Source organism: Bombina bombina, chromosome 2 (genome assembly GCF_027579735.1).
Source record: "Bombina bombina isolate aBomBom1 chromosome 2, aBomBom1.pri, whole genome shotgun sequence".
In the NCBI taxonomy this organism is placed as follows: domain Eukaryota; kingdom Metazoa; phylum Chordata; class Amphibia; order Anura; family Bombinatoridae; genus Bombina; species Bombina bombina.
This window is the reverse complement of record NC_069500.1, coordinates 1,014,724,275-1,014,749,010: the sequence shown is the minus strand read 5'-3', so window position 1 is coordinate 1,014,749,010 and position 24,736 is coordinate 1,014,724,275. Positions and strand designations below refer to the sequence as shown.

At 39.3% G+C, this 24,736-nt stretch overlaps 1 protein-coding gene across 1 annotated transcript in view; it reads right to left on the bottom strand.

Annotated features, from left to right (window-relative positions):
- USP53 (ubiquitin specific peptidase 53) overlaps window positions 1–24,736 on the bottom strand; it is a 121,437-nt gene that overhangs the window by 49,718 nt on the left and 46,983 nt on the right. Inside the window, exons 8-12 of the mRNA XM_053703600.1 lie at window positions 23,711–23,860; window positions 9,163–9,334; window positions 6,940–7,098; window positions 5,787–5,933; window positions 4,841–5,573 (exon numbers count right to left, since the gene is read on the bottom strand). Coding sequence (XP_053559575.1) covers window positions 4,841–5,573; window positions 5,787–5,933; window positions 6,940–7,098; window positions 9,163–9,334; window positions 23,711–23,860 — 1,361 coding nt within the window. The remainder of the gene's footprint in view (window positions 1–4,840; window positions 5,574–5,786; window positions 5,934–6,939; window positions 7,099–9,162; window positions 9,335–23,710; window positions 23,861–24,736) is intronic.

Genomic DNA, 24,736 nt, shown 5'->3' with positions numbered 1-24,736 from the left:
TTTTTACGTTTACTAGAAGGAGAAATAACAGACAAAGCCTTCTTTATGGATTCAGAAACAAAATCTCTTATGTTATCAGGAACATTCTGCACCTTAGATGTTGAGGGAACTGCAACAGGCAATGGTACATCACTAAAGGAAATATTATCTGCTTTAACAAGTTTGTCATGACAATTATTACAAACAACAGCTGGAGGAATAGCTACCAAAAATTTACAGCAGATACACTTAGCTTTGGTAGATCCAGCAGGCAGAGGTTTTCCTGTAGTATCTTCTGGCTCAGATGCAACGTGAGACATCTTGCAATATGTAAGAGAAAAAACAACATATAAAGCAAAATAGATCAAATTCCTTATAAGACAGTTTCAGGAATGGGAAAAAAATGCCAAACATCAAGCTTCTAGCAACCAGAAGCAAATGAAAAATGAGACTGAAATAATGTGGAGACAAAAGCGACGCCCATATTTTTTGGCGCCAAATAAGACGCCCACATTATTTGGCGCCTAAATGCTTTTGGCGCCAAAAATGACGCCACATCCGGAACGCCGAAATTTTTGGCGCAAAATAACGTCAAAAATGACGCAACTTCCGGCGACACGTATGACGCCGGAAACGGAAAAGAATTTTTTGCGCCAAAAAAGTCCGCGCCAAGAATGACGCAATAAAATGAAGCATTTTCAGCCCCCGCGAGCCTAACAGCCCACAGAGAAAAAAGTCAAATTTTTGAGGTAAGAAAAAATATGATAATTTAAAGCATAATCCCAAATATGAAACTGACTGTCTGGAAATAAGGAAAGTTGAACATTCTGAGTCAAGGCAAATAAATGTTTGAATACATATATTTAGAACTTTATAAATAAAGTGCCCAACCATAGCTTAGAGTGTCACAGAAAATAAGACTTACTTACCCCAGGACACTCATCTACATGTTTGTAGAAAGCCAAACCAGTACTGAAACGAGAATCAGTAGAGGAAATGGTAAATATAAGAGTATATCGTCGATCTGAAAAGGGAGGTAAGAGATGAATCTCTACGACCGATAACAGAGAACCTTATGAAATAGACCCCGTAGAAGGAGATCACTGCATTCAATAGGCAATACTCTCCTCACATCCCTCTGACATTCACTGCACGCTGAGAGGAAAACCGGGCTCCAACTTGCTGCGGAGCGCATATCAACGTAGAATCTAGCACAAACTTACTTCACCACCTCCCTTGGAGGCAAAGTTTGTAAAACTGATTTGTGGGTGTGGTGAGGGGTGTATTTATAGGCATTTTAAGGTTTGGGAAACTTTGCCCCTCCTGGTAGGAATGTATATCCCATACGTCACTAGCTCATGGACTCTTGTTAATTACATGAAAGAAATTTTGTTTCATGATTCAGACAGGGCATGCAATTTTAAACAACTTTCCACATTAGTTTTATGATCAAAATGTGCTTTATTCGCTTGATATACTTTGTTGAATGAGCAGCTCTGCACTAGTGGAACCTTGCTGACTGCATCAGGTGAGCCGAGGGCAAGCAGCATATATGTGCAGCTAGCTCTCAGTAGTGCATGGCTGCTCCTGGGAGAGAACACAGTAACTTAGATAACAGAAATAAACTGGAAAGTTGTTTAAAACTCCATGTTCTATCTGAATCATGACATGAAAATGTTGGGTTTCATGTCCCTTTAACCTATTAAACTGGGGACAGTTCACCAATTGGTAATTTTCTGATTTAACTGGAAAAATAATCTGAAAAGTTAGTTTAAAAAAACAAACAAAAACAAAACAAAAACTTATGTACAAAAACATGAATTACATTGAGTCTTACTGACTAGTGAGTTAAAGGGACATTATACACTAGATTTTTCTTTGCATAAATATTTTGTAGATGATCCATTTATATGGCCCATACAGCATGTTTTTTTAAATAACATTGCTCTGATTTTCATACTCCTAACCAAGCCCCAAAGTTTTAGGAGAATACTGATGTATACCTACTCCAGCTTGCTCCTGTTTGTGTAAACAGTCTATTCATATGCAGAGGAAGGGGGAGTGTCTGCTATTTCCCCACTTGCAGTGGGTGTTTCAGCTACCTATTTAACAGAGCTAACCTAAAAGCTTCTAAGCTTTTAAACGGTTTTATACTGGATTTTTAGATCAGTATCTGTGCATATTATTCTTTATAGTAGTGTCTATTACATGCATTTATATGAACATTGGTGCATACTGTCCCTTTAAATCAAATCCACCCTGATAGTACTGGAGACAGGAGTTGCATCTTAATTCTTCCCACCCCCCAAAAAAAATACTAGTATTGGTACCGATACCAAGTATTTGCCTGAGTACTTGTACTCGTGTAATTGCACCGATACTTAAACCGATACCTCCACTTCCTACCCATATGCCATCTTGTGACGTTTTTTTCAAACTGCATGTTCCCATTTCATTTTAAGCTGGAGTGGAGACTAAACTAAAAATTGTTTACTATTGTTCTGCCAATACAAAATTGTTGTTATTTGTATTATTGTAGGAGAGATCACTACTGTACCTCGTTCTGACAAACCCCTGAAGTACTGGGCAGTTAATACACTGATATTTCCAGCACTGGCTAAAATGGCCCAAAAATATATTTCTGCCCCATACAGTAGTGTGGAAAGTGAAAGACTGTTCAACTTCGAGTCAAACCTCCTTACTGATAGCAAAAACAGACTAATAGCTGAACATGCAGAGATGCTTCTGTTCCTAAAAAAGAAAATTATTCTTATTGCTTGATTGACTTTTTTACTACTAGTTCTCATCTTGCACAATTATGTTCAAACATACTGTACTCTGAGGAACATCCATAACCTTAGATTATATAAATGCAGGAAGAGTACTCACAGGACAAATTAAGTTAAAGGGACACTGTACCCAAAAATGTTCTTTCGTGATTCAGATTGAGCATGCAATTTTAAGCAACTTTCTAATTTACTCCTATTATCAAATTTTCTTCTTTCTCTTGGTATCTTTATTTGAAATGCAAGAATGTAAGTTTAGATGCCGGCCCATTTTTGGTGAACAAACTGGGTTGTCCTTGCTGATTGGTGGATACATTCATCCACCAATAAAAAAGTGCTGTCCAGAGTACTAAAACCAAAAAAAAGCTTAGATGCCTTCTTTTTCAAATAATGATAGCAAGAGAACGAAGAAAAAATGATAATAGGAGTAAATTAGAAAGTTGCTTAAAATTGCATGCTCTTTCTGAATTACAAAAGAAAATTTTTGGGTACAGTGTCCCTTTAAAGGGACAGTCAAGCCCAAAAAAACTTTCATGTTTTGAATAGGGCATGCAATTTTAAACAACTTCCCAATTTACTTTTTATTTATCACCAATTTATCACCAATTTTGCTTTGTTCTCTTGGTATTCTTAGTTGAAAGCTAAAACTAAGAGGTTCATATGCTAATTTCTTAGACCTTGAAGACTGCCTCTAATCTGAATGCATTTTGACCACTAAAGGGCATTAGTTCACGTTTCATATAGATAACATTGAGCTCATGCACGTAAAGTGACCTAGGAGTGAGCACTGATTGGCTAAACTGCATGTCTGTCAAAAGAACTGAAATAAGGGGGCAGTCAGCAGAAGCTTAGAAACAAGATAATTACAGAGGTAAAACGTGTATTATAACTGTGTTGGTTATTCAAAACTGGGGAATCGGTAATAAAGGGATTATCTTTCTTTTTAAACAACAAAAATTCTGGTGTTGACTGTCCCTTTAATTCCAATGGACACTCATCCTGCAATTATAGGACTAGATTTAGATTACATTTGATTGGTAAGCTTTACCAATGCTCTGTTCACATTTCCAATTCCATAGACTTTAATGGAGTAGGACATGTAATGAGATCATTGGTAAAGCTTGCCAGTCAAATGTAATCTAGCCCATAGTGTTGTTCCCCATGATTAAACAGTGCACTGTTCTATTTTTTACTGTATTGCACTTTTGGTTGGTTGTAATTTTATATTTGTTATTTATTGTTGTTAATATATTTTATTGTAATATTTTTTATTTATAAACATATTTGTGAACTTTGTGACAAATAAAACTGTTTTATTATTTCATAATGTGTTTTGAGTTAGTCCTTCATAATTATAAAGAAGGAATCTTAAATAGTCTGCATTGTGCTTTGTAAACTGTCACATGACAGTAAAAAAAAAAAAGTATTGGTAATTGGTATCGGCGAGTATTTCAAAACAAGTATCGGTACTTGTACTCGGTCTTAAAAAAAAAAAAAAAATGGTATCAGTGCAACCCTACTTCAGACTGAAAGGGAAGTACAGCCTAAATATTTCATATTCCAAATACACAGAAACGGATCTGAATAAATGTAAAAAGGGTGTGTACTTTTGGAGGGAGAAAAAGGAAAAGCCTATTACTTTTGGGAGTTTCTACCTAGTGCAAGTAGGGCTGGAAATGCATACACAAAGTGTTTGTTGTGAGAATATGGAACATATCTAAAAGGTATTAATCATCAATCCACTCTCCCCATATTGTTATACTAAGTGTAACCTCATATTATTCATATCAGTCTTTTATACCTTTTTCATAAAGCTTATAGGGACAAATGCAACAAAGGAGAATTATTTGTGAACCTGCTACTGTCCAACAGGAAATTCTGAGTATTTGTTCTGGTTATACAATTTGTGCTTACTTTCTCTTGAAATTTATTATGAGACTGAATATTTTTTTCACCTAGCCCCTCTCCTAACAATCAAAATTCATTTTGTAACTTAATACAACATAAAAAGTATAAAGCTAGAAACGGAGATCCTACAAATACACACACTGAGAAAGATCATGTAGAAGCCTTACCTGCACATACTGGTTTCTTGAAGGCCCTTTATATCTGTAAAGCTTGTTGCTTCAATGATTGGAGAATCTAAATTGCTTGACCCACTGCTAATGTGATCACTGCTTTCGTAGCCAGACTCTGTTCTCTGCATCTGCCAGCTATCAAGATGATACATTTTTGCATCCGGATTAAACTTGTTTCGATCAGTCTGACATTTTCCTAAAGACTCCAACGAACTCCTGCTGCCAGATTCCTGTTTAATTTCATCCTCATAAATAGTCATCAGGATTTTTCTTTTAGGGCTCTCTTTTGAGCAATTATTGGAGCTCTGATCTTTTATAAGCTGTTTTCCACTTGAGTTTTCTAAATGTCTGGAATTTGGTTGTCTCAGATCATGCTCATTAAAAATGCTGTCTACATTAAGAGTTTCACGCATGGGACGCCAAGCTTTCTTGTTTCTCTGGGTGCCTTTCATTTTGTATTCCTGACTACTGTCTGTATCATAATCAGTGGAAACCGTGTTCTTCATTCGGGTCATCTGCTTAGCTTCAGGACCAGGAGGAGCCTGTCCCATCGAGGAAGGCATTTGTCTAGGCTGGTGCAACAACCTTTCTTGTTTATATGGACCCTTTCCTTGACTGTAGTACACAAACTGATCAGGATATGGTCTGAAGCCACCAGAGGGAGGAGAGCCAGACTTTAGCGGACCTCCTGAAAAGGACCTCGATTGATATACCATACCACCAGAAGAATCTTAAATTGAAAAGAGAAGAAAACATTTAAAAAAGCAAACTTTTTTTGTTTAAAACTAAAAATGTTTCTTACATTACAAATCAAGTATGTTAATAGTTTAAAGTAGCAGCTAAAACAAGTTTGTTAAAACATTATGTCCAACAGTAGTGTATAAAAATACATATTTATATATTTGATAAGCAAATAAGAAATGAACAGATGTTTTGCAGTTACCCTTGGTTCGTGTAGTTTCTTTCTTCTGAAATTTTTCCACATTCTTTCTCTGATTAGATGGTATGCCCTTTAGCTCAACAGCTCTCTGAGCACATTCTCTGGATAGAACCTTTATCTTTTCTTGTTGATCTTTACGAGCTATTTTAACTATCCAAAATAAATATATAAAAAAATGTTTTAAAAAACAAAAACAAACTACATTTATATTGCATTTGTCATTTCAAGAAGGTTTTATCACACTGCTGTGAAAACATTAATTTCTTACCTAAAAATATTTCAACAAATGAGAAATGCTTCCAAACTGACATAGATGAACACTTACAACACAACTACAAAAAGTTTTAGATGCGGCATATGGATTTTGAGCCTTATTTTCATCTTACCAGTAATACAAAAGTAGAATGCTTTAAGATTTTTACAATGCAAAGAGAAAGAAACCATTTGTTCAATGTAAGCTAAGCTAGAATGAAATAAAATGCCCCTACACTTGTAAAGGGAGCGTAATTATAAAATGCCCTTATTCTTTAGAACATTTTAAGATTACACTAATATCCATGGTAAGGGGTTAAACACTTTGTCAACTTCCTGCAAAGCACTGCTGAGTTCATACTGAGCAGGATGTGAAGGTCCAACTGCCCTTGAATTTTTTTGCATTAGATTAGTTTATTAGGTTTATTCTTTGCATTAAATAAACATATACAGGAACTTTATACAAAGATTAAAAAGTATATAGAAAGGGATTTGTGTTTTTTAACCAAAATTAAAAGGGATATAAAGGCATTTTTATATATCAGCAGTTATGCACCGCGTTACCAAAGCTGTGCAAATAAAGTTACAAAATAATACACCTCTTGAAAAGCCCCTAGAGTATTTTTTTTCATCTTATCTCATTTGCTGTAACAAATTAGTGATAGATTTATAATAGAGATCGTACACTGATCAAGCAGTCAAAGTTTAGAAGAATGCTGCAGGATCATGGAACGTGATACACTTCAGCCTCTCTAGATGCAGCAGGAAAAAAACACACAGGAAAAGCAGGAAAATAAAAGTACATTGAAGTTTTTTTTTAGTAAAATGATGCATATTACACAAAATGTAGGTTTGAGTTGACTGTCCCTTCAGCAGTAATCGATTAAAATGAAAGTTAACATACCTGGCCCTCTGCCACTACTTGATTGAGTAACTGCTCTGTTAAAAGCAGAATCCTCCACCGGAAATTTATAACCATTGTTGTGATGATATGCGTGTTCTCCAAACTCCTGGTCTCTATTATATTCAGTCTTCTTTGGTGCAGCCGCCAATCTTTCATTTCCTTTACAAATAAGAAAAAAATAATTGAGAAAGCAAATCCCAATCAAATCTATACTACCATTTCCAATTCTACATAAGGGCACAGTTTTTGTCGGTACATTACAGTGAATAGAACCAATAGTTTGTTACATTTGTAGAGCTTATGTTCTAGTAGGAGTCGGAGAAGTAAAAAACTCACTATGTGTTGTCATTGTATATCAATATCCAAAGATAAAAACAATATTATATGTAAAACGATCTCCAGCTATATTTGAATTAAATCTGTTTTATAAGTTCATTGTAATGTCAATGGAAAATACATTAATAATGGTTTGCTGTAGATATTCCTGCTTTTATCCACAAAAAAATAATTTGACAATGTTTTTATAAAAAACAAGTCGTGTTCAAATTATTTTTCTAATTAAAGGGACATTCCAGCCAAAATTGGAATCTGCATGGATGCATTTGAGTTTTGACTGACATGATACAAGCCCCACTTGTGCTCTGAGGAGCTGCAGTATTTAAAAAGCTAGTGTACTGAATACTGTAGTAGTGAATCAAGCTTTGCTGGAGAACTACAGTTTCTGTTTGCATTATTTAATTCACATTGGGAGGCTGCATCTAATATAAACTCTATACTGCATAACATAGTAGGGAGCACATCTATTCTCTAACCCACATCTAGACTTTTCTTCAACCTGGAAATCACTAAGCATTCTGCATTTGGAATATAAAATGTGTTAAAGTACAAATTTAAAACCTGCTGTTGTAGCAAATTCATTTGCAGATATGCCAACAGAATACTCTGGGCAAGATTTATCAATTTGCAAGTAGACAGGATTCACATGTTGTGAACCTGTCTGCATCTGATCGCAAATTGTGGGGCGAATCTGTTTCCCATATTTATCATGGCATGAGGGAACAGGTCAAATGAATCCGGGGTAATTTTCATCTACCAACTCTAGTTTAGCAGAGAAGGTTTATGAAGCAGCAGTTTAAACTGCTGCTTCATAAATATTAGCTACAGAATCAAATCAGCGAACCTGCAACTGATTATGGCAGTCACCTCGTAACAAACCTCGCCCTCTACATACCTGTGATCGCATAATGAAAACAATTTAAATTGCATGGATAATGTTCTTCTCAGTATTTTGTAATGTAATCTGCAAGCATTTTCTATACTTGAAATAAATCTAAATGTAAAAAAGTGTAAGACATGGTGAATTGTCTCCCCTTTAATGAATTTACAAATACTTGCTGGCATATATTACATTGTTTAAAAGTACGTCCTTTAATTATTATTATTATTATTATACTTTATTTATGAAGCGCCAACATATTCCGCAGCGCTGTCCATGGATACAATTCATTTAAATAAAACAATACAAGACTTAATTTACAAACACATACAGGAAGGATTAAGGGCCCTATTCCCATGGGAACTTACAAGGTCCTTTACCTTTATTGTAACATAGTAACATAGTAGATAAGGTTGAAAAAAAGACTGAAGTCCATCGAGTTCAACCTATACAAATCTAAAATACTTACAAAAAGCTCCAGTTAAGCTTAAATAACCCCATTAAAATGTGACCCATTTAATACTAGCAATCATATCCATGAATTTTGTTTATATACAGAAATTTATCAAGACTATTTTTAAATGTATCTATGGTATTGGCATTCACTACCTCCTTTGGTAATGAGTTCCACAATTTTATTGCTCTTACAGTGAAAAAACGTTTCCGTTGCAGGAGATTAAATCTCCTTTCCTCCAACCTTAAATTATGACCATGAAATAGCAGTTTTGCCTCCACCTGTTCCAAAAATGCCAATACTGAATTAAAGGCTACAGAAAAGCTACATATAAGAGGCATCAGAAGGAATCAACTTTCCAGTTGGGGTAGGAGAAAAAAAGACCAGCTCTTTTTAAACAGTGGTCCTGCGCCAAATTTAAACACAATGAACTCTTAACTGGTGCTTGACTGGGTACACTGTCACTTTAAATGACTGGTTGAAATCCACAAAAAAATTTCAAACAATACGAGATTATGCATAAAACTCTTCAGAAACAGTAAATTCAGCATACCTGCATCTTCTACATTAGGCAAAACCGTTTTATAGTGAGACCACTGCATGACCTGTTTCAGAGCATCTTCAGTAGAAACTGCTGTGCCATCAGGATTTGCATAAAACAGAAGCAAAGGCTGATAATGGCATCGAATGCACTTTGTGACCACATCTTTCCATTTTGTCCCAACCTGTAAAGAGACAGAATAAATAAGATCACATTTGTAACTTGTTTCCTTTTTAATTATATGTTTTACTGTTAAAGAAACAGGGTATTCATTGCCCCCAAAAATATGAATCATTTTTCATAGACAACTAACAAAGTTTCACTATCACAAAGTATTTGTTCAGGATTTATGATAAAGTTTTTTTTTTCTTTTGAACCAGCAAAGATACTGGCTTCATTATATTCATGAATAAACAACATTGCAGGTTTTGGTATGAGAATATATATATATATATATATATATATATATATATATATATATATATATATATATATATATATATATATATATATATATATATATATATATATATATATATATATATATTCCCTGTCCATAGACATAAGCTTTATAAAATTACAGATTATCTAAAAAAAAAATCCTAGAACACCCTGCATGATCTAGATATTTATAATCATTCAGAAAACATTACAGACTATTAAACCTCAGATAAGGTTAAGTACAAAATGATTTTCTACTTTAAGGCTAATATACAAAACGGTAACAATGGGTAAGATCACAATAAAAATAGAAAGCAATATTTTGTTTTTTTACAACAAACAATTTTCTTTTAACACCTACCTATACATTATGTACTGTATAATACACATATCAGGTCAGCATTTCTCAGTGAGGATTTCCACACATCCTGGGGTATTATAACCCTCTAATAAAGGGACAATGTTGTCAGAAAACAAAGTGTGATATTTGAAAAAGAGTGAATTTGACTGTGCTTTTGATTTAATGTTATCAGCTATGTAATTCTCCTGTATTGGTCCTTCCTCACACTTCTTACTATTTCCCTATCCGTCCTAGTCATTACCAGCCAGACTGCACATAGCAAACGAAACAGTTGTGTAGGGATACAAAAAAATAATATATAATAATAAATAAATCAGCAGTTGCCTTCCTGCCCTGATCTATATTTGATTATTATTGCTGCACAGTTAGCTTTGCAGCAAACTAGTCTCTTTGGTGACAAGGCAGCTGAAATGTATACTGCCAATAGAATTCACATTAGCTACCTAAACTGACAAATTGCCCTTAGCTTAGGGGGTAGTGTAAGCAGTGTAGGTTTATGCTACCCAGACTGCTTTGTCAAGGTAACACTGTAGAAAAAATACTAAATCAACAAAATGTAACCTTCTATGATGCACAAAATATACTGTGCACAATTAGTTATATTACAAGCAGTGATGTTCGGCTACGGGGTAACTTGCTCCACACATGTAAAACAGCTGGCTAGAGAGCATACGGAAATAGTGAGATTTGTATAGAAGTAACAATTCAGTAGTGTCACGTATATATATATATATATATATATATATATATATATATATATATATATATATATATATATATATATATATATATAGATATAGATAGAGAGAGAGCGAGAGAGAGAGGAGAGCAAAAGGGAGGGGGAGAGCAAAAGGGAGGGGGAGAGCAAAAGGGAGGGGGAGAGCAAAAGGGAGGGGGAGAGCAAAAGGGAGGGGGAGAGCAAAAGGGAGGGGGAGAGCAAAAGGGAGGGGGAGAGCAAAAGGGAGGGGGAGAGCAAAAGGGAGGGGGAGAGCAAAAGGGAGGGGGAGAGCGAGAAAAAAAAAAAAAAAAAAAAAAGGGTGAGAGCAAAAAAAAACAAAAAAAAAAAAAGGAGGGGGGAGAGAGCAAAAAAAAAAAAAAAGAGGGGGGAGAGAGCACAAAAAAAAAAGAGGGGGGAGAGAGTGAGCAAAAAACATAATTTATGTTTACCTGATAAATTTATTTCTCTTGTGGTGTATCCAGTCCACGGATCATCCATTACTTGTGGGATATTCTCCTTCCCAACAGGAAGTTGCAAGAGGATTACCCACAGCAGAGCTGCTATATAGCTCCTCCCCTAACTGCCATATCCAGTCATTCGACCGAAACAAGCCGAGAAAGGAGAAACCATAGGGTGCAGTGGCGACTGTAGTTTAAATTAAAATTTTGACCTGCCTTAAAAAGGACAGGGCGGGCCGTGGACTGGATACACCACAAGAGAAATAAATTTATCAGGTAAGCATAAATTATGTTTTCTCTTGTAAGGTGTATACAGTCCACGGATCATCCATTACTTGTGGGATACCAATACCAAAGCTAAAGTACACGGATGAAGGGAGGGACAAGGCAGGCTTAAATGGAAGGAACCACTGCCTGTAGAACCTTTCTCCCAAAAATAGCCTCCGAAGAAGCAAAAGTATCAAATTTGTAAAATTTTGAAAAGGTATGAAGCGAAGATCAAGTCGCCGCCTTGCAAATCTGTTCAACGGAGGCCCAGGTGGAAGCCACAGCTCTAGTAGAATGAGCTGCAATCCTTTCAGGGGGCTGCTGACCAGCAGTCTCATAGGCTAAGCGTATTACACTCCGAAGCCAAAAAGAAAGAGAGGTTGCCGAAGCTTTTTGACCTCTCCTCTGTCCAGAGTAAACAACAAACAGTGTAGATGTTTGGCGAAAATCTTTAGTAGCTTGTAAGTAAAACTTCAAAGCACGGACCGCGTCCAGATTATGTAAAAGACGTTCCTTCTTTGAAGAAGGATTAGGACACAATGATGGAACAACAATCTCTTGATTGATATGCTTGTTAGAAACTACCTTAGGTAAAAACCCAGGTTTTGTACGCAGAACTACTTTATCTGAATGGAAAATCAGATAAGGAGAATCACATTGTAAAGCAGATAACTCAGAGACTCTCCGAGCCGAGGAAATAGCAATCAAAAACAGAACTTTCCAAGATAAAAGTTTAATATGAATGGAATGAAGGGGTTCAAACGGAACCCCTTGAAGAACTTTAAGAACCAAGTTTAAGCTCCATGGGGGAGCAACAGGTTTAAACACAGGCTTGATTCTAACCAAAGCCTGACAAAAAGCTTGAACGTCTGGAACTTCAGCCAGACGCTTGTGCAAAAGAATAGACAGAGCAGAAATCTGTCCCTTTAAAGAACTAGCTGATAATCCTTTTTCCAAACCCTCTTGGAGAAAGGACAATATCCTAGGAATCCTAACCTTACTCCATGAGTAATTCTTGGATTCACACCAATAAAGGTATTTACGCCATATCTTATGGTCGATTTTCCTGGTGACAGGCTTTCGTGCCTGTATTAGGGTATCAATGACTGACTCGGAGAAGCCACGCTTTGATAAAATCAAGCGTTCAATCTCCATGCAGTCAGTCTCAGAGAAATTAGATTTGGATGATTGAAAGGACCTTGTAGTAGAAGGTCTTGTCTCAGAGGCAGGGTCCATGGTGGAAAGGATGACATGTCCGCTAGGTCTGCATACCAGGTCCTGCGTGGCCACGCAGGCGCTATCAAGATCACCGATGCTCTCTCCGGTTTGATTTTGGCAATCAATCGACGGAGCAGAGGAAACGGTTGAAACAAATAAGCCAGGTTGAAGAACCAAGGCGCTGCTAGAGCATCTATCAGTGCCACTTCTGGGTCCCTGGACATGGATTCGTAACAAGGAAGCTTGGCGTTCTGGCGAGACGCCATGAGATCCAGTTCTGGTTTGCCCCAACGATGAACCAATTGAGCAAACACCTCCGGATGGAGTTCCCACTCCCCCGGATGAAAAAAGTCTGACGACTTAGAAAATCCGCCTCTCAGTTCTCTACACCTGGGATATAGATTGCTGATAGGTGGCAAGAGTGAGTCTCTGCCCAGCGAATTATCTTGGAGACTTCCAGCATCGCTAGGGAACTCCTGGTTCCCCCTTGATGGTTGATGTAAGCCACTGTTGTGATGTTGTCCAACTGAAATCTGATGAACCTCAGGGTTGCTAACTGAGGCCAAGCTAGAAGAGCATTGAATACTGCTCTTAACTCCCGAATATTTATTGGGAGGAGTTTCTCCTCCTGAGTCCACAATCCCTGAGCCTTCAGGGAATTCCAGACTGCACCCCAACCTAGAAGGCTGGCATCTGTTGTTACAATTGTCCAATCTGGCCTGCGAAAGGTCATACCTTTGGACAGATGGACCCGAGATAGCCACCAGAGAAGAGAATCTCTGGTCTCTTGATCCAGATTTAGCAGAGGGGACAAATCTGTGTAATCCCCATTCCACTGACTGAGCATGCATAGTTGCAGCGGTCTGAGATGTAGGCGCGCAAATGGCACTATGTCCATCACCGCTACCATTAAGCCGATTACTTCCATACACTGAGCCACCGAAGGGTGCGGAATAGAATGAAGAACACGGCAAGATTTTAGAAGCTTTGATAACCTGGATTCTGTCAGGTAAATCTTCATTTCTACAGAATCTATCAGAGTCCCTAGGAAGGAGACTCTTGTGAGTGGGGATAGAGAACTCTTTTCCTCATTCACCTTTCACCCATGTGACCTGAGAAATGCCAGAACTATGTCTGTATGTGACTTGGCAATCTGAAAGCTTGACGCCTGTATCAGGATGTCGTCCAGATAAGGGGCCACTGATATACCTTGCGGTCTTAGGACCGCCAGAAGTGATCCCAGAACCTTTGTAAAGATTCTTGGAGCTGTAGCTAACCCGAAGGGAAGAGCCACAAATTGGTAATGCCTGTCCAGAAAGGCAAACCTTAGGAACTGATGATGATCTTTGTGAATCGGCATGTGAAGGTAAGCATCCTTCAAATCCACTGTGGTCATGTACCGACCCTCCTGAATCATAGGTAGGATGGTCCGAATAGTTTCCATTTTGAACGATGGAATTCTGAGGAATTTGTTTAAGATCTTTAGATCCAAAATGGGTCTGAAGGTTCCCTCTTTTTTGGGAACCACAAACAGATTTGAATAGAAACCCTGTCCCTGTTCCGTCTGTGGAACTGGACAGATCACTCCCATAACTAGGAGGTCTTGCACACAGCGTAAGAATGCCTCTTTCTTTATCTGGTTTACAGATAATCTCTAAAGGTGAAATCTCCCTTGAGGGGGGGAAGCTTTGAAGTCCAGAAGATATCCCTGAGATATGATCTCCAACGCCCAGGGATCCTGAACATCTCTTGCCCACGCCTGGGCGAAGAGAGAAAGTCTGCCCCCTACTAGATCCGTTACCGGATAGGGGGCCGTTCCTTCATGCTGTCTTAGAGGCAGCAGCAGGCTTTCTGGCCTGCTTGCCCTTGTTCCAGGACTGGTTAGGTTTCCAGCCCGGCTTGGATTGAGCAAAAGTTCCCTCTTGTTTTGTAGCAGAGGAAGTTGATGCTGCACCTGCCTTGAAGTTTCGAAAGGCACGAAAATTAGACTGTTTGGCCTTCGATTTGGCCCTGTCCTAAGGAAGGGCATGACCCTTACCTCCAGTAATGTCAGCAATAATTTCCTTCAAACCAGGCCCGCATAGGGTCTGCCCCTTGAAGGGAATGTTAAGTAATTTAGAAGTCACGTCAGCTGACCAAGATTTAAGACATAGCACCCTACGCGCCTGGATGGCGAATCCAGAATTCTTAGCCGTTAGTTTAGTCAAATGAACAATGGCATCAGAAACAAAAGAATTAGCTAGCTTAAGTGTTCTAAGCTTGTCAAGTATTTCAGTCAATGGAGTAGCTGTCTGAAAGGCCTCTTCCAGAGACTCAAACCAGAACGCTGCAGCAGCAGTGACAGGCGCAATGCATGCAAGGGGCTGCAGGATAAAACCTTGTTGAATAAACATTTTCTTAAGGTAACCTAATTTTTTATCCATTGGATCTGAAAAAGCACAACTGTCCTCGACAGGGATAGTGGTACGCTTTGCTAAAGTAGAAACTGCTCCCTCCACCTTAGGGACCATCTGCTATAAGTCCCGTGTGGTGGCGTCTATTGGAAACATTTTTTCTAAAAATAGGAGGGGGGGAAACGGCACACCGGGTCTATCCCACTCCTTATTAATAATTTCTGTAAACCTTTTAGGTATTGGAAAAACATCAGTACACACCGGCACTGCATAGTATTTATCCAGTCTACACAATTTCTCTGGCAGCTAACACCTCCCCAAGCAATACACGGAGGTTCTCAAGCTTAAATTTAAAAGTAGAAATATCTGAATCAGGTTTCCCCGAATCAGAAATGTCACCCACAGACTGAAGCTCTCCTTCCTCAGCTTCTGCATATTGTGACGCAGTATCAGACATGGGCCTTAAAGCATCTGCGCGCTCTGTACTACGTCTAACCCCAGAGCTATCGCGCTTTCCTCTGAATTCAGGCAGTCTGGCTAATACCACTGACAGGGTATTATCCATGATTGCCGCCATGTCCTGCAAAGTAATCGCTATGGGCGTCTGATGTACTTGGCGCCATTTTAGCGTGAGTCCCTTGAGCGGGAGTCAAAAGGGTCCGACACGTGGGGAGAGTTAGTCGGCATAACTTCCCCCTCGTCAGAATCCTCTGGTGATAATTCTTTTAAAGACAACAGCTGATCTTTATTGTTTAAAGTGAAATCAATACATTTAGTACACATTCTCCTATGGGGTTCCACCATGGCTTTTAAACATAATGAACAAGGAGTTTCCTCTATGTCAGACATGTTTACACAGACTAGCAATGAGACTAGCAAGCTTGGAAAACACTTTAAATCAAGTTAAACAAGCAATATAAAAAACGTTACTGTGCCTTTAAGAGAAACAAATTTTGCCAAAATTTTAAATAACAGTGAAAAAAGGCAGTTAAACTAACGAAATTTTTACAGTGTATGTAACAAGTTAGCAGAGCATTGCACCCACTTGCAAATGGATGATTAACCCCTTAATACAAAAAATGGATTAACAAAATGAAAAAAAAGCTTTTAAACAGTCACACCTGCCACAGCTCCACTGTGGCTTTACCTTCCTCAATACACGACTTTTGAAGCCTTTTGAGCCCTTCAGAGATGTCCTATAGCATGCAGGGGACTGCTGAGGGAAGCTGAATGTCTGTCTGTAATTTTAACTGCGCAAAAAAGCTCTAAAATAGGCCCCTCCCACTCATATTACAACAGTGGAAAGCCTCAGGAAACTGTTTCTAGGCAAAAATCAAGCCAGCCATGTGGAAAAAACTAGGCCCCAATAAGTTTCATCACCAAAGCATATATAAAAAAGATTAAAAATGCCAGCAAACGTTTTATATTGCACATTAATCAGAGTATATACCTCTGATAGCAAGCCTGATACTAGTCGCTATTAAATCACTGTATTTAGGCTTAACTTACATTAATCCGGTATCAGCAGCATTTTCTAGCAATTCCATCCCTAGAAAAACTTAAACTGCACATACCTTATTGCAGGATACCCTGCATGCCATTTTCCCTCTGAAGTTACCTCACTCCTCAGACATATGTGAGAACAGCAGTGGATCTTAGTTACTTCTGCTAAGATCATAGAAAAACGCAGGCAGATTCTTCTTCTAAATGCTGCCTGAGATAAAATAGTACAACTCCGGTACCATTTAAAAACAATAAACTTTTGATTGAAGAAAAAACTAACTATATTACACCACTTTCCTCTTACTACCTCCAGCTATGTTGAGAGTTGCAAGAGAATGACTGGATATGGCAGTTGGGGGAGGAGCTATATAGCAGCTCTGCTGTGGGTGATCCTCTTGCAACTTCCTGTTGGGAAGGAGAATATCCCACAAGTAATGGATGATCCGTGGACTGGATACACCTTACAAGAGAAAAACATAATTTATGCTTACCTGATAAATTCCTTTCTTCTGTTGTGTGATCAGTCCACGGGTCATCATTACTTCTGGGATATAACTCCTCCCCAACAGGAAATGCAAGAGGATTCACCCAGCAGAGCTGCATATAGCTCCTCCCCTCTACGTCAGTCCCAGTCATTCGACCAAGAATCAACGAGAAAGGAGTAACCAAGGGTGAAGTGGTGACTGGAGTATAATTTAAAAGATATTTACCTGCCTTAAAACAGGGCGGGCCGTGGACTGATCACACAACAGAAGAAAGGAATTTATCAGGTAAGCATAAATTATGTTTTCTTCTGTTATGTGTGATCAGTCCACGGGTCATCATTACTTCTGGGATACCAATACCAAAGCAAAAGTACACGGATGACGGGAGGGATAGGCAGGCTCATTATACAGAAGGAACCACTGCCTGAAGAACCTTTCTCCCAAAAATAGCCTCCGAAGAAGCAAAAGTGTCAAATTTGTAAAATTTGGAAAAAGTATGAAGCGAAGACCAAGTTGCAGCCTTGCAAATCTGTTCAACAGAGGCCTCATTCTTAAAGGCCCAAGTGGAAGCCACAGCTCTAGTGGAGTGAGCTGTAATTCTTTCAGGAGGCTGCTGTCCAGCAGTCTCATAGGCTAAACGTATTATGCTACGAAGCCAAAAAGAGAGAGAGGTAGCAGAAGCTTTTTGACCTCTCCTCTGTCCAGAATAAACGACAAACAGGGAAGAAGTTTGGCGAAAATCTTTAGTTGCCTGCAAGTAGAACTTGAGGGCACGAACTACATCCAGATTGTGTAGAAGACGTTCCTTCTTTGAAGAAGGATTTGGACACAAGGATGGAACAACAATCTCTTGATTGATATTCCTGTTAGTGACTACCTTAGGTAAGAACCCAGGTTTAGTACGCAGAACTACCTTGTCTGAGTGAAAAATCAGATAAGGAGAATCACAATGTAAGGCTGATAACTCAGAGACTCTTCGAGCCGAGGAAATAGCCATTAAAAACAGAACTTTCCAAGATAACAATTTTATATCAATGGAATGAAGGGGTTCAAACGGAACACCCTGTAAAACGTTAAGAACTAAGTTTAAACTCCATGGCGGAGCAACAGCTTTAAACACAGGCTTGATCCTAGCTAAAGCCTGACAAAAGGCCTGGACGTCTGGATTTTCTGACAGACGCCTGTGTAACAAGATGGACAGAGCTGAAATCTGTCCCTTTAATGAACTAGCTGATAAACCCTTTTCTAAACCTTCTTGTAGAAAGGACAATATCCTAGCGATCCTAACCTTACTCCAGGAGTAACCTTTGGATTCGCACCAGTATAGGTATTTACGCCATATTTTATGGTAAATCCTTCTGGTAACAGGCTTCCTAGCCTGTATCAGGGTATCAATAACCGACTCAGAAAAACCACGTTTTGATAAAATCAAGCGTTCAATTTCCAAGCAGTCAGCTTCAGAGAAGTTAGATTTTGATGTTTGAATGGACCCTGTATCAGAAGGTCCTGTCTTAGAGGTAGAGACCAAGGCGGACAGGATGACATGTCCACTAGATCTGCATACCAAGTCCTGCGTGGCCATGCAGGCGCTATTAGAATCACTGATGCTCTCTCCTGTTTGATTTTGGCAATCAATCGAGGAAGCAGCGGGAAGGGTGGAAACACATAAGCCATCCCGAAGTTCCAAGGTGCTGTCAAAGCATCTATCAGAACCGCTCCCGGATCCCTGGATCTGGACCCGTAGAGAGGAAGTTTGGCGTTCTGGCGAGACGCCATGAGATCTATCTCTGGTTTGCCCCAACGTCGAAGTATTTGGGCAAAGACCTCCGGATGAAGTTCCCACTCCCCCGGATGAAAAGTCTGGCGACTCAAGAAATCCGCCTCCCAGTTCTCCACTCCCGGGATGTGGATTGCTGACAGGTGGCAAGAGTGAGACTCTGCCCAGCGAATTATCTTTGATACTTCCATCATTGCTAGGGAGCTTCTTGTCCCTCCCTGATGGTTGATGTAAGCTACAGTCGTGATGTTGTCCGACTGAAACCTGATGAACCCCCGAGTTGTTAATTGGGGCCAAGCCAGAAGGGCATTGAGAACTGCTCTCAATTCCAGGATGTTTATTGGAAGGAGACTCTCCTCCTGATTCCATAGTCCCTGAGCCTTCAGAGAATTCCAGACAGCGCCCCAACCTAGTAGGCTGGCGTCTGTTGTTACAATTGTCCAGTCTGGCCTGCTGAATGGCATCCCCCTGGACAGGTGTGGCCGATAAAGCCACCATAGAAGAGAATTTCTGGTCTCTTGATTCAGATTCAGAGTAGGGGACAAATCTGAGTAATCCCCATTCCACTGACTTAGCATGCACAATTGCAGCGGTCTGAGGTGTAGGCGTGCAAAAGGTACTATGTCCATTGCCGCTACCATTAAGCCGATCACCTCCATGCATTGAGCTACTGACGGGTGTTGAATGGAATGAAGGACACGGCATGCATTTTGAAGCTTTGTTAACCTGTCTTCTGTCAGGTAAATCTTCATTTCTACAGAATCTATAAGAGTCCCCAAGAATGGAACTCTTGTGAGAGGAAAAAGAGAACTCTTCTTTTCGTTCACTTTCCATCCATGCGACCTTAGAAATGCCAGAACTAACTCTGTATGAGACTTGGCAGTTTGAAAGCTTGAAGCTTGTATTAGAATGTCGTCTAGGTACGGAGCTACCGAAATCCCTCGCGGTCTTAGTACCGCCAGAAGGGCACCCAGAACCTTTGTGAAGATTCTTGGAGCCGTAGCCAATCCGAATGGAAGAGCTACAAACTGGTAGTGCCTGTCTAAGAAGGCAAACCTTAGATACCGGTGATGATCTTTGTGAATCGGTATGTGAAGGTAAGCATCTTTTAAATCCACTGTGGTCATGTACTGACCCTTTTGGATCATGGGTAAGATTGTCCGAATAGTTTCCATTTTGAACGATGGAACTCTTAGGAATTTGTTTAGAATCTTTAAATCTAAGATTGGCCTGAAAGTTCCCTCTTTTTTGGGAACCACAAACAGGTTTGAGTAGAACCCTTGTCCTTGTTCCGACCGCGGAACCGGATGGATCACTCCCATTAATAACAGATCTTGTACACAGCGTAGAAACGCTTCTTTCTTTATCTGGTTTGTTGACAACCTTGACAGATGAAATCTCCCTCTTGGGGGAGATAATTTGAAGTCTAGAAGGTATCCCTGAGATATGATCTCTAGCGCCCAGGGATCCTGAACATCTCTTGCCCAGGCCTGGGCGAAGAGAGAAAGTCTGCCCCCCACTAGATCCGGTCCCGGATCGGGGGCTCTCGGTTCATGCTGTCTTTGGGGCAGCAGCAGGTTTCCTGGCCTGCTTGCTCTTGTTCCAGGACTGGTTAGGCTTCCAGCCTTGCCTGTAACGAGCAACAGCTCCCTCCTGTTTTGGTGCAGTGGAGGTTGATGCTGCTCCTGTTTTGAAATTCCGAAAGGGACGAAAATTAGACTGTCTAGCCTTAGCTTTGGCTTTGTCTTGAGGTAGGGCGTGGCCCTTACCTCCTGTAATGTCAGCGATAATTTCTTTCAAACCGGGCCCAAATAAAGACTGCCCCTTGAAAGGTATATTAAGTAATTTGGACTTAGAAGTAACATCAGCTGACCAGGATTTTAGCCACAGCGCCCTACGTGCCTGTATGGCGAATCCTGAGTTCTTAGCCGTAAGTTTGGTTAAATGTACTACGGCCTCCGAAATGAATGAATTAGCTAGTTTAAGGACTCTAAGCCTGTCCGTAATGTCGTCTAGCGTAGATGAACTAAGGTTCTCTTCCAGAGACTCAATCCAAAATGCTGCCGCAGCCGTAATCGGCGCGATACATGCAAGGGGTTGCAATATAAAACCTTGTTGAACAAACATTTTCTTAAGGTAACCCTCTAATTTTTTATCCATTGGATCTGAAAAAGCACAGCTATCCTCCACCGGGATAGTGGTACGCTTAGCTAAAGTAGAAACTGCTCCCTCCACCTTAGGGACCGTTTGCCATAAGTCCCGAGTGGTGGTGTCTATTGGAAACATCTTTCTAAATATTGGAGGGGGTGAGAACGGCACACCGGGTCTATCCCACTCCTTAGTAACAATTTCAGTTAGTCTCTTAGGTATAGGAAAAACGTCAGTACTCGCCGGTACCGCAAAGTATTTATCCAACCTACACAGTTTCTCTGGTATTGCAACGGTGTTACAATCATTGAGAGCTGCTAAGACCTCCCCTAGTAATACACGGAGGTTCTCCAATTTAAATTTAAAATTTGAAATATCTGAATCCAATCTGTTTGGATCAGAACCGTCACCTACAGAATGAAGCTCTCCGTCCTCATGCTCTGCAAGCTGTGACGCAGTATCAGACATGGCCCTAGTATTGTCAGCGCACTCTGTTCTCACCCCAGAGTGATCACGCTTGCCTCTTAGTTCTGGTAATTTAGACAAAACTTCAGTCATAACAGTAGCCATATCTTGTAATGTTATCTGTAATGGCCGCCCAGATGTACTAGGCGCCATAATATCACGCACCTCCCGGGCGGGAGATGCAGGTACTGCCGCGTGAGGCGAGTTAGTCGGCATAACTCTCCCCTCGCTGTTTGGTGAAATTTGTTCAAATTGTACAGATTGACTTTTATTTAAAGTAGCATCAATACAGTTAGTACATAAATTTCTATTGGGCTCCACCTTGGCATTGGAACAAATGACACAGATATCTTCCTCTGAGTCAGACATGTTTAACACACTAGCAATAAACTTGCAACTTGGTTATAATCTTTTTTAGCAAAAACGTACTGTGCCTCAAAGAGGTACTAAACGATTAAATGACAGTTGAAATAATGAACTGAAAAACAGTTATAGCATCAAACTTTAAAACAACACAACTTTTAGCAAAGGTTTGTTCCCATTAGAAAAATAACAATAATTAAATTTGACATAAAAATTACAGAGCAACGTTTTTATTCACAGTCAATATAAAATTCTCACAGCTCTGCTGAGAGAATCTACCTCCCTCCAAAGAAGTTTGAAGACCCCTGAGATCTGTCAGAGATGAACCGGATCATGCAGGAAATATAAGAGTAACTGACTGGAATTTTTTGATGCGTAGCAAAGAGCGCCAAAAACGGCCCCTCCCCCTCACACACAGCAGTGAAGAGAAACGAAACTGTCACAATTAAAACCAAACAACTGCCAAGTGGAAAATAATGCCCAAATATTTATTCACTCAGTACCTCAGAAATGTAAACGATTCTACATTCCAGCAAAAACGTTTAACATGATAAATACTTATTAAAAGGATTAGTGACTTTTAACAGAGTAGTTCCGGTGAAATACCATCCCCAGAATACTGAAGTGTATACATACATGTCATTATAACGGTATGGCAGGATTTTCTCATCAATTCCATTCAGAAAATAAAAACTGCTACATACCTCAATGCAGATTCATCTGCCCGCTGTCCCCTGATCTGAAGCTTTTACCTCCCTCAGATGGCCGAGAACAGCAATATGATCTTAACTACTCCGGTTAAAATCATAGTAAAAAACTCTGGTAGATTCTTCCTCAAACTCTGCCAGAGAAGTAATAACACGCTCCGGTGCTATTGTAAAATAACAAACTTTTGATTGAAGTCATAAAAACTAAGTATAATCACCATAGTCCTCTCACACATCCTATCTAGTCGTTGGGTGCAAGAGAATGACTGGGACTGACGTAGAGGGGAGGAGCTATATGCAGCTCTGCTGGGTGAATCCTCTTGCATTTCCTGTTGGGGAGGAGTTATATCCCAGAAGTAATGATGACCCGTGGACTGATCACACATAACAGAAGAAATGGGGGGTAGAGAGAGCAAAAAAGGGGGGTAGAGAGAGCAAAAGGGGTGGTGAAAGAATCCACCTGGATTCTTTCACCACCCTGCCCTTTTTGGGAATCCACCTGGATGCAGCGCAAGCTGCATCCAAGCAGATTCTAAAAATGGCAGGGTGGTGAAAGAATCTACATGGATGCAGCGTAATATATACACACACACACACACACACATATATCAGAAAAGAGAGAGCCTCACTCCTGAGATAGAACAAAAGCTAAAATAACTTGTAATCCATAAGAGCTATATAAACCTTATGATAGAGATAGCTGCATGTCATGCTGTTTTTAACGAAGGCCTCAAATATTTATTTTTTTTAAAACATACATGGAATATAATATTTTATATAAGCATTTATGAGGCTTAGTAGAAATCGTATGCATGTGTGTGTAGCCATATGCTAATGTAAAATGGTTAAAATGTAAGCATTCCCATGTAATGTCTTAAGTACCAAAGTTGGAAGACTGAAATATTACCATTTCTTTTTCCTTTTCACACAGCTTAGAAGTTCAGATCTATTCGGCATGACATTATTTGACCTCAGAACACTACACAGCATTGGGTAAATCAGGCTATATACAGAAGGCAAAGAACAGCAGGCATGAAAAGCGAAGGCTACTGCTCCTTAGCAATCTTTTGTATTTACAAAAAGTCTAGGAACATAATCATTACAGATAATCAGCAAAGTATTACATACGCTAATCATATAAAACGTTTCTTGTTAAATTGCACATTCAGAAACTCATAGGGAGAGCTTTACAGATTTGCATACAACATTTATTTATTGTCAAGGAATCATTTTCAAAAGCTGGAGCACATAATTACCTCTTTCACTGATGCATCATCAAAAAGAATCCATCTGGCACTCTTAGTGTGATAGGCAAAGGCACAGTAGTGTCGACTTGTGTAGCAAATCATACCAACCAGATAAAGCCTGCTCTCTTTTGCTTGCTCATCAGTCACTCTAAAAAATAACTGCAAAATAAAGACGCCTGTATAAAAATTGAGAATACAGTCTACATAGAATTATTCTTATCATGATATTAGATCAAATTGGAAAAACAAGTAGGATCTTAACCAATATATTGCTCACAATTTAACAAGAGCAAACAGTGAATTTCACTGAGTGATACACAGACAACCGATTTAGGGCTAGATTACAAGTGGATCGCTTATTTATCCTGCGCCTGTAAACGGGCAAATTCTCCTGTTTACGGGTGCGCGATAAACAGCCATTACAAGTGGAGTGCCAATTCATTGCATGCCCGTAAACGGGAAAAATTCTCCTATTTGTGGGTGCACGATAAATAACCAGCCATTACAAGTGGCTGGCTATTGCTACCGCAAGCTTGCGGTAGCAATTAGCGCTCAGAAAATTAACCAGAGATCAGGTTTCTGGTTAATTTTCTAAAAGTGCCCCAATTAACCCTAAATAAATGTATATTTTTGTTTTTTATTTAAAAAAAAAAATGTATCCTTTTTTTTAAATAAAAAACTACTGCACTAAAGCAGTTTTTGGGGGCTAAAGTTGGCAGGGGTGTGAGAAAAAAAAACGGCACTGAAAAACTGTGTTCCCAGTAAATATAAATATATATATGCTTTTTTAAATGTAAACTGCTTATAATAATTTGCAATATTTCATAAATGTTAAATAATGCTTAAACATAATTAAAGGAATAGAAAGGTAAAAAAATAAAATGTGCATTTGAATTTTAAATACAATAATTTTTTTGCAATATCCGTTTATAAGCAAAAATGCTTCTAGTAAAAGTTATTGCATACGCACATATGCTTTGAGAGTCCATGCACCCGTATTCAACCACACCTTCTCTAAAAGGCAGCAATAGCTGT